The sequence below is a fragment of the Ursus americanus genome, chromosome 9 (genome assembly GCF_024610735.1).
Source record: "Ursus americanus isolate L20-20 chromosome 9, mUrsAme1.1.p, whole genome shotgun sequence".
Classification (NCBI taxonomy): Eukaryota; Metazoa; Chordata; class Mammalia; order Carnivora; family Ursidae; genus Ursus; species Ursus americanus.
In genome coordinates, this window is record NC_142135.1 from 46,736,527 (window position 1) to 46,750,739 (window position 14,213).

Sequence of the window (14,213 nt, forward strand, 5' to 3'; positions counted from 1 at the left end):
ACTTTAATTCCAGATTTTTCTATCTGCCGTGGGCACACATTCCAGGGCAGAATTTGACTAAGTGTACTGATGAGATCTGGCAATTGCTACACGATGTGCAAAGAGCACAGTTGGCAGAAAAGATATACACTATTCATTTGGGCAGCCACAAAAGAGGGAATCCTGCTGTCCATGTGTGAAGCTGGGGAAAACTACAGTGTGAGGTTGACAAAAATTCACCCAGATGCCAGACCAAGATTTGCAGTGTATTTTAGATTTCTTTCGTGATGAGGATGATGCAAACAATCTGACCATCTGTTCCCACAAACAAATAACATGCTGCATGGATAAAAAGACACCCACACTGACTATAGTTGACAGTGATCCTTTTGTTTTAAGTTCTCATGAGTATGTTTAAAGTTGTTCTGCTTTGAATCCAAGAATGGGCAATAACTGGTTTCTTATCTTCACCAACGAGCTGTGATTAAGGATTTATTTTGTAATTAAAATGCTTATCCACAAAGCAAATTAGGCTGGAATTAATTTTTAAATAGCCTACACTTGCCATAGTAAAGGCAGTGTCATTTTAGAAGGGGTTGGTAATGTCTAGAAAAGATCTGGTAAGGTACAAGGATCTAATTAGAGTTAGTTTAATCCAAATGTTATGATGATAAACAGAAATTCCTTATTAGAAGGGAAGAAAAGAACTGTTACAGAGTAGTCAGTCATTTAATTGGTACTAGCAGAAAAGTAATACTGTAAATGTAATGCATATGCTATAGCTTGAATGAGTAATGGAAGTATGTGATGCAGCTTATATTCACATGCTTTTATAAGAAATGGTCAATAAAAGCCTCCTAAGAAATACTCTGTTTTACAGATTCTGCTTGTTTTATATATTTAGGAGGGATTTTTTTATGATTCTTTTTCTCATGTTTCATGCTCTATTTCAATACTAATTTAGGGGCAGGGATGCAAGTGCTCCTAGAAAAATATGTGAACACAATGGTTCATAACCCTTTTTTGGCCCAGACTTCTTTGAGGAGCTCATGTTAACCTTAAATCCTCTCCATGTAAAAAATGTATATGCATCATACAGTCTCAAAAGTTCCAATCCATGAGTGTACTATACATCTGTGGCCAGAGGTTAAGAACTCTGCTTTAAAAGATCTTAAAGTAATTACCCCAGTGTTTGTAGACATAGGAAAAAAATTTGGCTGTCACTTTCCTAGGCAGCAATGTAGTATAATGTTAGAGATCTGAAAAATGATTTTTTTTTTTTTTTGGTTAAGAAGAAATGGGAAAATATGGCTTGACCCAAATACATAGGGAAAATAGGTTCTTCTCTCTTATTTCTACCAAAAGCCTCTTAGTACAAAATGACATATTGAAAATGCAATTTTTTTACTCTGAAATCTGTTCAATACTGATAAGCCCACTAGTGTACCACATGTGCTTGTATAAAAGGGACCCTATCCTGCACTCTCAGTAAGATTCCATACACGTGGAAACATTTCATCTGGAATATAGTCTTTAGACACAGACTCCAAGGACATGATTATAGTAATGGTCCTTTGTATCCTAAGTAAAGTTAGGAATTTGGAGGTTTTTCATTTAAAGCTACTACTGTGGTTTCTATCTTTTAGCTAAAATTACTATAGTTCCTAAATAAATGTACGTAGGAGATACATAATGAAGAAACTTGTTTTCGGAAATCCAGAGGTTTAAGCTTTCTTAGTCATAGACTTTTTAAAACTCTCAGTAGTGAGTCCATTTTATGATTCCCTTTATTCCTGAAACATGTTCCTGAAAAGTTTTGTACACTGGAAGATTTTAGATGGATCATAGGAATTTTCATATTAAAGGACTTACATGGTAAAAACTTTTGTGAAAGTGAGTGATCACACCCATGATTTATCATTTTTGTGAATCCAGATTTTCAATACGGGATTGGCTTAAGTTTTTTCAATTATAGTTTATTACAAAAAATAAAAGTTACGATTTGAGCATTGATTCTAATTTCCTAAGCACAGTGCATCCAATTAAAAATAAATTAGAAACTGTGGACAATGAATAACTATTAAATTTTGTTCATTCTATTTCTTTGCTCCTTCTATATTTTCCTTTTACATTAGGCCATTGACTTTCATTAAAATCTTCTCTATAATCCAAATACTTACCAGTGAATTGATTATTCTCTTTGTACACTACAATTTAAACTATATTAATTAGAAATTGTATTTGTAGGCTTGAAGGGAAAATTTTAATTTTTGGACTGAAAATTAAGCTAATACATATTAGCTTGCATTGCTTATTCAAAAAGGATGTCATAGCTAAAGATGGTCAAACCAAAAACAAAAATTGGTTTCACTAAAAAATTAGAATGCAAAATTCTAAAATAATGTCAATGATATCACTTCTGCCTGTTTTATTTTTCTGAATTTTATGAGACTTCAGTTTCAGCCACAAATTATGAATAATACTTTGCAGAACTGAAAAGGGCCTTTTGAATGATTATTCCTTATTAATCTCAGCTTTGCTAGTTTCTAAGAGAAATATGCTATATGAACCTTTTGTTACATAATACACCAACTCTAAGTATACTTTTTATCAGCCTGAAGATATCTACAAGGTAACTTCTCCTGCATAAGGTCCTACTTTGTTTTAGCAGAAATCCTAAAGGAGGCATTCCTAAGACTGTTTTAGAGAAGCAAGCAGCGTCTCTGTAATTTATGCTGTCCAATATGGCTTATCAAGAGTGGCATATATTCTTCTGTGTATATGTTGTTTCCTTTCCATAGATGAAATCTCCGAGAAAAATTCGCTCAAAGATCTGACCACAAACCCTGACCATCAAAATCTGACAGAATCAAAAGGAATATTTCCAGAGCAGAAAGAAATGGAAACTGGGAAAGAAGTCGTAGTCAGGTAAGAATCCAATAAAACACATAATACACGTTAGATATATTGCTCAGCCTGCACTGAAGAAATCAAATGCTTATTCCCTACTTTAGCTGAGCAAAGGTCAGGACAACAGTAGTCACATAACACAGAGGAACTGGCTGGAAGTTAAAGCTGGTTTCTTCTATCCAGTTCACTCTTCCTTACTAGCTAGTCCTGGCCACTAACCAGGATCTCTAGGCAGCTGTTTGGCTATAGGCCAAATCACACTAGCAAAAACATGGCAGTCACATGTCTGAGTCATTAATATCATCATGGAAACAGCCTACATATTTACTAGGCATGAATTTTAAAAAGAAGGAATTGAAGACAACATATGATTCTTCTCCGAGTTCACAAAGAAAGTCATTCCAATTCTGTAAATATTTTATTGTTTAATTATTATTTCCTTTCATCTACTAAAGAAAGTGTGGCATGATAACCAAGAATAATTACAGAAACAGGTAATCTGTATGCCACTGAAGGAATACAGTTTTATAAACATTTTCCACAAAATTATTGGAAATATCACAAAAGAGATGACAATTTCAATGTGAATCAGTGAATCCACAATAAAACACAACTAGGAGCCCCTTCATTTTGCCACTTCTTGGCATGCTATTATGTGCCCGCTGATCCAATTTGAATTGCTTAATTATAGTTAATATAATTGCAATAGGCTTATGAAACAATAAAAGCATACTCTTATTTAACAGGCAAAAAGAGTTGTCATTTAAAAAGAAATTAGAAGTTATCTATTCCTCCCCCCAAATCCCTCTCCGCACTTCTTTCTCAGCAGCTCCTCCACTGTTAAATGATGTGCTGCCAATAGGAGTTATAGTGATAATCTACAACCCAATGTATTGCAGGATGAACGATAGGCATCAGAAAGAGAAAGTGCATTTTCAGTAAATACAAATTTGGCTATATATAAAATTAAACAAGAGCTCACTCTACCACATGCATACATGTAAAAAGCTGTTTGACAAAAATTAAACCTGACATACTATTTAGGTAGAAAGAGTTTAAACATGAAACTCTGGGACAAAGACTAAAATCTTACAACTGAGCTAAGTAATTATTTATATTATTTTTATAACTATTGGTATTTATAGAATGATTTGCAGTAATTTTAGGTCATTATTATCTTTACTCTACAGATAAGCGGCCAAGGCACAAGGAGGTTAATTAGTTTGCCTATAGTAATAGGGTCAGCTCAGCCAAGATTGGACTGCACAAGACTCAAATTCCTCAGTGGAACTTTTTCCTCCCTCTCATCAATACACTTACTTTAATCAACGGCTTAAACTTCTGAACCAATCTCTATTTCTACCATTTATTTTAATATACTTTATTTTTTGTAATAACCAATGGTGATAGGTATGTTTTCAAAGGACTGAAGTAAAAGCCATAGCTAACATTTTAGGGATATATTCCTCTTAACCCAAATCCATTTCCAGTATTGTACTTTTCTGAAATATGAAAATGGAAAACTTTCAATTACCCAGAAAGTGGGTCAATCAGCATATCTCAAAAACACAAAACTCCTTGACATTACCTTTAAGACCATGCCTGGTCTGTCTCTTCCCCTACCTTCCTTTCCCTCTACTCCAGTCACACTGGCCCTATTTCAGTCTCTTGTACCTGTGAATTGATTTTTCTCTGGAATAATTGATTATTCTTTCTGCAATATAGGCAGCAAAGTGGCTTGAGAATTATTGACAAACTGAGTACATCCAAATTAGCTTAAAACTCTTACTTTATTGTTAGATGGCTGGTCACACTTTTCCTCAAGAATGAGTGAAAAACAGCTGCATTGAAGGAGCAACTTTAAAGGGTCACTAGAAGTTCCAGTGTCACTTTTGACTAATATGGGAATCCTAATGTCCCAATACCATGTACAACTTACCAAAGCCTTCCTGTTTTGATTTCATAGGCATTAATAGTATCATATCTAGAATCCTAGACAGCAGGGTTTTTATACATCACTAGAAAATATCAATTATAAAATAACTTCCAATTGACAGTGCTATTTCACAGTACTCTCAATGAGTAAAGATCACTTTGGTATTTGCAGTTATTAAAAATCAACGTCTTTAACCTTGAGCAAGCCAGGTTTTAAAAAGTTTCTTTTTTCTAGAAAAACATTAAGGATTTGATTGATTGCAGGCAATAGATGCTTGTGCGTGGCTGCTTCTCACCTCAATTTTTGAATTTGCAAAAAGTTATTTATAAATAAAATTTAAAAGTAGATTTCTTGCTTTAAGTGCATTTACATTATCTTCTGCCTTAAGCCCTGTATTGAATAGGGATTATGTGTCCAGGCTGATCAATAAATATTGAAGAGAATGCATGTCATAGATTTTGTTGTCTCTGTGTGTGAAGCACAGTTTGATATTATTGATTATACCTTTAATTTCTGTCATATTCAGAAGATGGGCAGAGATGGATACCAAGAGAACTAACAGTATATATATACTGTACTATGTATACTATAGTATATATAGTAAATCTGTAGGTATATATTATATAACAGATTTTTATGTAAAGAATTGGATCACATGATTATGGAGGCTGAGAAGTCCCAATATCTTCAGTCAGCAAAGCTAGAGGCCCAAGAGAGGCAATGGTGTAGTTCTAGTCTGAATATGAAGGCCTAAGAACCAGAACTGCAGGTGTAGTTCCAGTGCAAAAGCTGGCTGACTTAAGACCAAGAAAGAACCAACGTTTCAGTTTGAGTCTGAGGGCAAAAAGAGGTCATGTCCCAACCTGCAAACTGGAAGAGATTTCTAAACATAACCCAACTATGCTGGCAAGCCAATCGTGGACTTACAGTTCCCAGATCTGTAAGAAATAAATTTCTGTTGTTTACATAGCACCCAGTCCCTAATACTTTGTTACAGCAGCCTGAACTAAGACATCACCAACCCAGCCCCAAACTCTTTAACATAGAACCTTTGTAATGTTTCCTTGTGACAAGGGTCTCAAATGTTGTTTTGTAAGGATAAAAGAGTATAGATATGCGTTTAAGCCAAATTCAGATATTATGTCTATTTAGCTATTTATATAAACACAAAAAGGTGAGTAAAGTTTATATTATTATTATAAAGATGTAAATTCATAAAATAAAAATCACTTCTGTGATTTTTTTCATCCAGCCTTCAATAAGATTCTAAATAAAACCTAAAACTAATTTTCTAGCCACAGTAATAATATTTATCTCAAATACATGTCAGCCCAGGAGGAGATATTTTTCAAGATATCCAAGTATTACATGTCCACAGTTCTGGCTGGAATCCGTTTATATTAAACTAGCTTTCTTTCTTTTATCCTTTCTTTTTATATCCTTTCACAACATTTTCTAAATTGTCTATCCAGGGAAAAGAAATTCTTTGCAAATCTTCCCTGAAAAAAAGCAACCAATTCATTATCTTGTCAGATGAATCATTTAGCTTCTGAAAGACATGAGGTTCACCCCTGGAAGGTCCCATTGATGCTATTTGTCCATTACCAAGAAAAACGGCCTGTTTCTGGCATTCCATCTCAGCACATTCTTATTTTTTAATATAAAAAAGTATATTTTGATGGACACTAATGAATAGCAAGCAAAAGAAGATGTGTTTTGCCTGGAAACATCAAATAGCTATGTCTGGTAAAGGAGACAGAGTTGAATGGCTGATAGGTTAAGTGGTTAAATGATGAACAAGCAAGTGAGTGAAACGTTCAGAGTCCGTGACTGGGATGCACTGCAAGACTGACTTTTACAGTGTAGTATATGACTCTTCATCACCATTGCTACCCATAATGCCAAGAAGGAAGGTTATTTCTATGAATAGTCTTCTTTGTTCATAATAGCAATCAGTCTCTATTTGGGTGGTTTTAAAATAGGCAATCATTTCACAGCAGGAACAATGAGGACAGAATAGAATTCAGAATCTTATCAGCACTCATAAACACTGCCGTTTATTGTCTTGTAGCTAGAAAAAGCAAGAATCACTGCAGTAAAGATGCTTAAAAATCCATATGTGATTTTATAGTTGAAATAGAAAAGGAACGTCAGCTATCGAGTTTACCAAAATAAAATACAATTTATACTTGAATAATTTAAAAGCTTGTAAAAAAAGGAAGTCAGTTACATATTTACCAAGTTTATGTAATGCATAATAAAAATGATGCACTATTACTTTAAGCCCCAAATTAAAATTTTCCTCTGTGGTAAGAAATACCTTTATATTTAAGCATTGTAGACACTTTTAAAAACAGATTGGCATCTGTTTTAATAATGATTGCTAGCTACTATTTCCTAGCAATATGGCAGACTAAACATTTATAGAAAATTCTATGGGGAGACTATAATTAAAAATACTAGATAAAATATAAAACCTACATTTGAATTCATGCCTGAGCTTGTGGGAAATAATTCTATTGTTAGAAAGTTTCATGGATTGGTGTTTACTCTGAGAATTTATTCCAAACTTTTATGGCCGAGATCTGAGTTAAAATGTTTAAATCAATGAGACAAAACCTGGGGTTAAACTACATATGAGGACAGGTTGGAGACTCCTCCATAAAACTAGAATTTTAAAGGGTAACTCACTGGAAGGTAAACTATCCTCCAGAGAGAAATAGTCTTTGTTTTTGTCCTGGCTCTGAGTGGAGAAAAAGGAAAGAAATTTTAAATGGGGAGAGGAAAGGAGAGAGAAAAGAAGAGGAGAGGAGAGAAGGAAGGGGAGGGGACAAAAAGGAAGGAAAGGAAGAGAAAGAAAGGGAAGGAAAGAAAAAGAATTCTTAGCCATAAGCATTATTCAAATACATCTGGAACCAGAATTCCTGTGACATCTGTATCCTAGAAAAAAAGATTGAGGCTAAAATAAAATATTTTAAATGGTTAGGTTTAAGAACTGACATATCTGCCAAAAACAACAACAAAATTTGGAAGGAAATAGTCTTTAAAACTATGTCTCAAAGTATCCACACAGATAAAGTTCTAATGAACATGAATTCACTATCAACAACATACATGAGGAAACAAATCACTGTGAACAATACAGCAGAAACAATAAACTTCAACATTAGACTTTTAATATTTGCAGATGGTAAAATGATCAAAAACAGCACATAAAATAATGGCATCATTTGGGGTATATTGGGGCACCTGGGTGGCTCAGTCAGTTGAGCTTCCCACTCTTGGTTTCTGCTCAGGTCATGATCTCATGGGTAGTGAGATCGAGCCCCAAATCAGGCTCCAAGCTCAGTAGGGAGTCTGCTTCTCCCTCTCCCTCTGCCCCTCCCCCCACTGTCACTCTCTCTTTTTAAAATAGATATATAAATCTTTTAAAAATAAGTGTATTAAATATATTTAAAGAAATGGAAGAGAAGATTGAAAATACGGCAAGGGAACAAGAAATTGTCAGAAAAGCAAGGCATTTTTGCAATTGAACTAAGCAGAACATGCAGAAATGAAAAATATAATCCCTAAAATTAGGAAGTCGGTGAGCCAGACAGATTAGACAAAGTCGAAGAGTCAGTAAAGTAGATGATAGATCTGAGGAAATCACTAGAACTGTACCATGGAGAGAAAAAGATGGAAAAATATAAGAGAGAGATTAAGAAGCAGGGAGGGAGCGTGAGAAGGCACAAAATGCATATAGTCAGAATTCTAGGAGATAATAAATCAAATGGTGGAGAATCCATATTCAAAGAGGGAATACAACTGAAGAAAGACAGTAATGTTCAGATTCTGTAAACCAAATGAATATAAATCAGCATAAATAAAATTAATTAATCCTAAATATATTCTAGTAAAATTAAATAGTAAAATTAAAAGTGCAAAAGACAAAAAAAAATGTATTTAACTTAGCCAGAAAGAAAATACAGACTACCTAAAATAGGAGAAGTAAACTAATATCTGACTTCTCAACAGTAACAATGAAAACCAGTAGACAGTAGAATGACTTTATCAAGATTCTAAAAGTAATCTAGAATTCTATACCTGGCAAATTATTCAAAAATAAGGGTAAAATATAGATATTTTCAGTCCAACAAAAATGAAGGGAGTTTAGAAAAATTTCGTGTACTGCAGAGAAAAGAAAAATGATCTAAGAAGGAAAGACTCGAATTGGATTAGTCAAGTATCAATCAGGAAAAAAGAGTTTATTCTAAATATTTCAAGATGAAAGAAATTAAATACAAGAAATGTGGTAGTGTAAAAATTGTTGTAAGGAAGTGTGGAAGAGCAAAGTTCAAAGGTGGAGATTCCAACACGGAAATTAGGTAAGTGCAGAAAGCAGCAGCCACAGCTTCCCCATGAATTCAAAACTGGAGACTAGCAGTAGAAAATAGAGTCCGAACAAGGTTCAAGAAGCAACTGATGCTTCTGGGGAAGTATGCTCTAGTTTTCTGCCAGATAAAAACTGAATTGTGCTTTCCTTTCAACTTCCAAATCTCCTACAAATGTCTGTCATTGGTGGAATCTAAATCAGAACCTTCCTGACAAGGAATTCTCAATAATAAGGTTCTCAGGCTTTCAGCCACTCTCAGTAACATGAGAGAATGTAAAAAGGAACAGAAATGCTATTGCCTGAAAATAAACTATCCAGCACAGAGATTCAAAAAGTGAGCAAAGAAAATGCAAGCATGTGGATAAATAGAAAAAGTTATACCATAAAATAATCACAATAATGTCTAAATTGGGGGTAAAAAATTGTGATAGAATTAACTATACCCTCTACAGTGAGGTGATTGGCATACAACAGAATTAAGAGTTTGACTAATTTTAGAACTTCTTAATTAAATGTATATGTTAAAACATTTTGAAAAAACCTAAATTAGTTGAAGCAAAGTATTTAACCTCCATATGCTAAATTTATATGGTTTTAGTACCAAAGATAGTAGATGAGAGAGAGAGAAAGGACACAAGCAATTCTTTCAATTAGAAAATGAAATTGAGGGGGCGCCTGGGTAGCGCAGTCGTTAAAGCGTCTGCCTTCGGCTCAGGGCGTGATCCTGGCATACCGGGATCGAGTCCCACATCAGGCTCCTCCGCTATGAGCCTGCTTCTTCCTCTCCCACTCCCCCTGCTGTGTTCCCTCTCTCGCTGGCTGTCTCTCTCTGTCAAATAAATAAATAAAATCTTAAAAAAAAAAAAAAAAAGAAAATGAAATTGATAATTCCATACTCCTAGAGTGATTTTAAAATACTTCTTTTTGTTTATTAATAGAGCAAATATTTTAAAAGTCATTAAAGATATGCTGTCTTTGAACAACACAATTAACAAATTAAATCTAAAGGACATTTACAGAACCCTTATATCCATTCTTTAGTAACTATTTCTTCAGTAACTGAAGAATGCAGCTGCTTTAAGTTTACATAAAACATTACAAAAATTCATGAGATACTATGCCAAGGTACACTTTCAAATCTTCCAGGAGCTCTTTAAAAATACAAATGTTTGCATTCTATCCCCAGTAATTCTGACTTCATTGGTCTGGAGTGGGTCCCAGACATTAGTATGTCTGAAAACCTCCTCAGGTGATTCTATTATATATCCGGGATAGAGATACTATTCACTAGAATATGAAGTTGGTCTCACAAATTTTAAAGATTTTATATCATATTGAGTATATTTTCTAACCACATTGCAAAGTTAGAAGTTAACTTAAAAAAATAAAATTTGGAGAAAAATCTCACATAATTAAAATTTGAATCACCCTTTTAAGTGACCTCCGGGTCAACAAAGAAGTCATGAGTGAAATAAGAAAATACTCAGGAATGGGTTGCCTGAGTAGTACAGTTGGTTAAGCGACTGACTCTTGGTTTTGGCTGAAGTTGTGATCTCAAGGTCCTTAGATCAGGCCCTGTGATGGGCTCCGCGCTCAGCCTGAATCTGTTTAAGACTCTCTCTCTCCTGGGGTGCCTGGGTGGCTCAGTCAGTCAGGCATCTGCCTTCTGCTCAGATCATGATCCCAGGGTCCTGGGATCTAGCCCCACATTGGGCTCCCTGCTCAGGAGGGAGTATGCCTCTCGTTCCCCATCTGCCTCTCTCCCTGTTCACTCTCTCTCTCTCACTCATGTTCTCTCCCTTAAATAAATAAATAAATAAAATCTTTTTTTTCATTTTAACTTTATTTTTCTTTAACTTTATTTTAACTTTATTTCTTTTAATTTTTATTATGATATGTTAGTCACCATACAGTACATCATTAGCTTTTGATATAGTGTTCCATGATTCATTGTTTGTGTATAACACCCAGTGCTCCATGCAGTTTGTGCCCTCCTTAATACCTTTCACCAGGCTAGCCCATCTCCCCACTCCCCCTCCCCTCTAAAACCCTCAGTTTGTTTCCTGGAGTCCATAGTCTCTCATGGTTCATCTCCCCTTCTGATTCCCCCCCCCTTCATTTTTCCCTTCCTTCTCCTAAAGATCTCCCTACTATTCCTTATGTTCCACAAATAAGTGAAAGCATATGATGATTGTCTTTCTCTGCTTGACTTATTTCACTTAGCATAATCTCCTCCAGTTCCATCCATGTTGATGCAAATGTTGGGTAATCATCCGTTCTGATGGCTGAGTAATATTCCATTGCATATATGGACCACATCTTCTTTATCCATTCATCTGTTGAAGGGCATCTTGGCTCCTTCTACAGTTTGGCTATTGTGGACATTGCTGCTATAAACATTGGAGTGTATATGGCCCTTCTCTTCACTACATCTGTATCTTTGGGGTGTCAGGTATTTTTGTTTTGCTTTTCTATTTTGGGCTTTTTCCTTTTTCTTTATTTTTTTAACTAGAAAATTTGATTATAGGGGCGCCTGGGTAGCGCAGTCGTTAAGCGTCTGCCTTCGGCTCAGGGCGTGATCCCGGCGTTTCGGGATCGAGTCCCACATCGGGCTCCTCCACTGGGAGCCTGCTTCTTCCTCTCCCACTCCCCTGCTGTGTTCCCTCTCTCGCTGGCTGTCTCTCTGTCACATAAATAAATAAAATCTTTAAAAAAAAAAAAAAAAGAAAATTTGATTATAAAGTTCACTTGGAAGAAAAAACAAAAATGGCCAGGAAGACCCTGAAAAATAATAGTAATAGAGGTAGCATTAGTTCTACCAGATGCTAAAACCTTTTTTAAATCTCTGTAATTAAAAAAAAAGTGTGGTATTGGCACATGAATAGATAAACCAATAGAATAGAATAGAAGATACAGACATAGATTTAACTGCATGTAAAAATGTAGTTTCTGATAAAGTCAGTATCTAAAATCAGCACAAAAATGATAGATTTAAATAAGTGATATTAGAGTAACTGGATAGTCCTATGGAAAAAAACTAAAATTGGATCTGTCCCTCATGCTACACATGAGGATAAAAAAGACTTTGCATTTTTTAAAAAAAATCATAAGCAAAAGAAAAAAAATCTAAATATCCATTGCTACTTTCTGGGGGGATTAATCATTTTATTTTGGGATTGATGACAGGCATTTAAATTTTGTTCTGCATTAAGATACTTTAAGATTGTTAATGACTCAATCAACTTGATATCTTTGTGGTATGTCACTACCTTAATTTCATTTTCCTCTTTTCAAAATGTAATACCAAAAGTACAATGTACTTAATTAATAGTATAGAGTAAACCAATACATCATGTAATCCCAGGAGTAAAACAATGATCCTGATACTCAGTACGGTGCACTCTGAAGGTCCATCTTTACCTCAAGAAAAAAAAGTGATTATTAGCAGTGTATATATAAGCATATATTATAAATAATATTCATATATTATGCATATATTATGCAAATACATATAAGTGTATATTTGGTGGTGAATTACTTGCTAGAGATTCCATCTGTGCTTTCTACTCTAAAGTCATTAATAATGCTGCCAGAAATGAGATATGGTATACCAAGATGAAACAGGCTAGTATCAGAAACAGCAAGAGTAATTTACTGATAGGTGGTTAGACATGAGTCAGCAGACAAAAGACAAAAATTTTGTGAGTATGCATAATAGCCTTGAGAGAGGAACAAGACTACAGACACAGTTTGTGGTCCTGTTTTAAATTATTTTCACAATTTATCATGGAGAGACAACAAATTAGTTGCCTGTTACCATAGAAAACCAGAGCAGATAAAACTTGTGTCTACTTTCTTCTTCTTGGCATAGAAAGAAGGAAATTAGACAATCTTATATTGTTTTATGACACCTAAGTTATGACTGCTTAAAAATGGGTATTCATTTTTACCTAGCAAAATGAAGGGAACCATAGGATGATTGATGCATTGATTGAAATTTTTGAAAATTTGCAAGTGGACAAATTCTGATTACTAGGAAAAAAGGAAGGCCCATGAATAAAAAACACTGCAGATATGGAAACAAGTCAAGCCTAACGATAAAAGAGACAGGAGAGAAGGGGCTAGTGAGGTGAACTTGAGTACACCTAGAGTTTCTTCCTTACTACAAAGAGCCAATTTGAGAGTTGCCACGTGGAAAAGTGCGTCCAATGATACCAGTATCATCTGATGTTGTTTTTTTTCCCCAGAAAACCCCAAATTCTAGAAGTCCATACCTTGAATACTACCAAAATAAATTGAAATTCTTTTGAACTATAGGCCATAAAAACACAGCTATAGGTAATCGGTTTGCCGTCTCTGCTTGGAAATAGTAGATTGGTTCTAAACAAGGTCACTGTTAAAAAATATAATTCCATAATAGAATTAGAAGTGTGGTCTATAGGAAAAACATTCATTAATGCTGTTTCCAGTGTAAAGCACTTAATAAAGGATAGAATCAAAACTATAAGAAGAATATTTTGTGTCTTTAACAAATTTATTGCATTTATTTCAAGTACTGTTTTTATTGTTAATTTTTGGATTTGGGTTTATATTGTAGTCTTTTTTAGATATTTTATTTTATGTATCTCTGTCTGACATAATTTAATAAGCAGTCTTCCATGTGACTAGCATGTTTTTGTAGCCAATCTCTTTAATGCATTTATAATAGTTCGAATATGCATCAATAGCAAGAGCTTAGAAAAGTGGTTTGATTGATTCTGTTTGAAAGTTAATTGACTGATGGAGGCTGGAAGATCTGCTTAAAATAGGTAAAATGGAAGCTCCCCATTGAGAGAGAATAAATGGAAGACTCACTGTGTTTCTTAAAATCTTTATCCCCTTGGGAAGAAGAAAGGGATTTGTCTACCTGGACTGGCATTAGCAGGAGGCAAGAACAAAATGAGGGGAAAGGAGTAGAGACTGAGGGGATGATACCTCCCTACCAGATGGCAGCAGCAGACAAAAGAGTTGAAA

At 34.6% G+C, this 14,213-nt stretch overlaps 1 protein-coding gene across 2 annotated transcripts in view; it reads left to right on the plus strand.

Moving 5' to 3' along the window:
• CNGB3 (cyclic nucleotide gated channel subunit beta 3) overlaps positions 1-14,213 on the plus strand; it is a 132,268-nt gene that overhangs the window by 8,234 nt on the left and 109,821 nt on the right. For both annotated transcript variants that reach the window (XM_087864417.1, XM_045805641.1), the window contains exon 3: positions 2,781-2,907. In XM_087864417.1, coding sequence (XP_087720543.1) covers positions 2,781-2,907 — 127 coding nt within the window. The remainder of the gene's footprint in view (positions 1-2,780; positions 2,908-14,213) is intronic.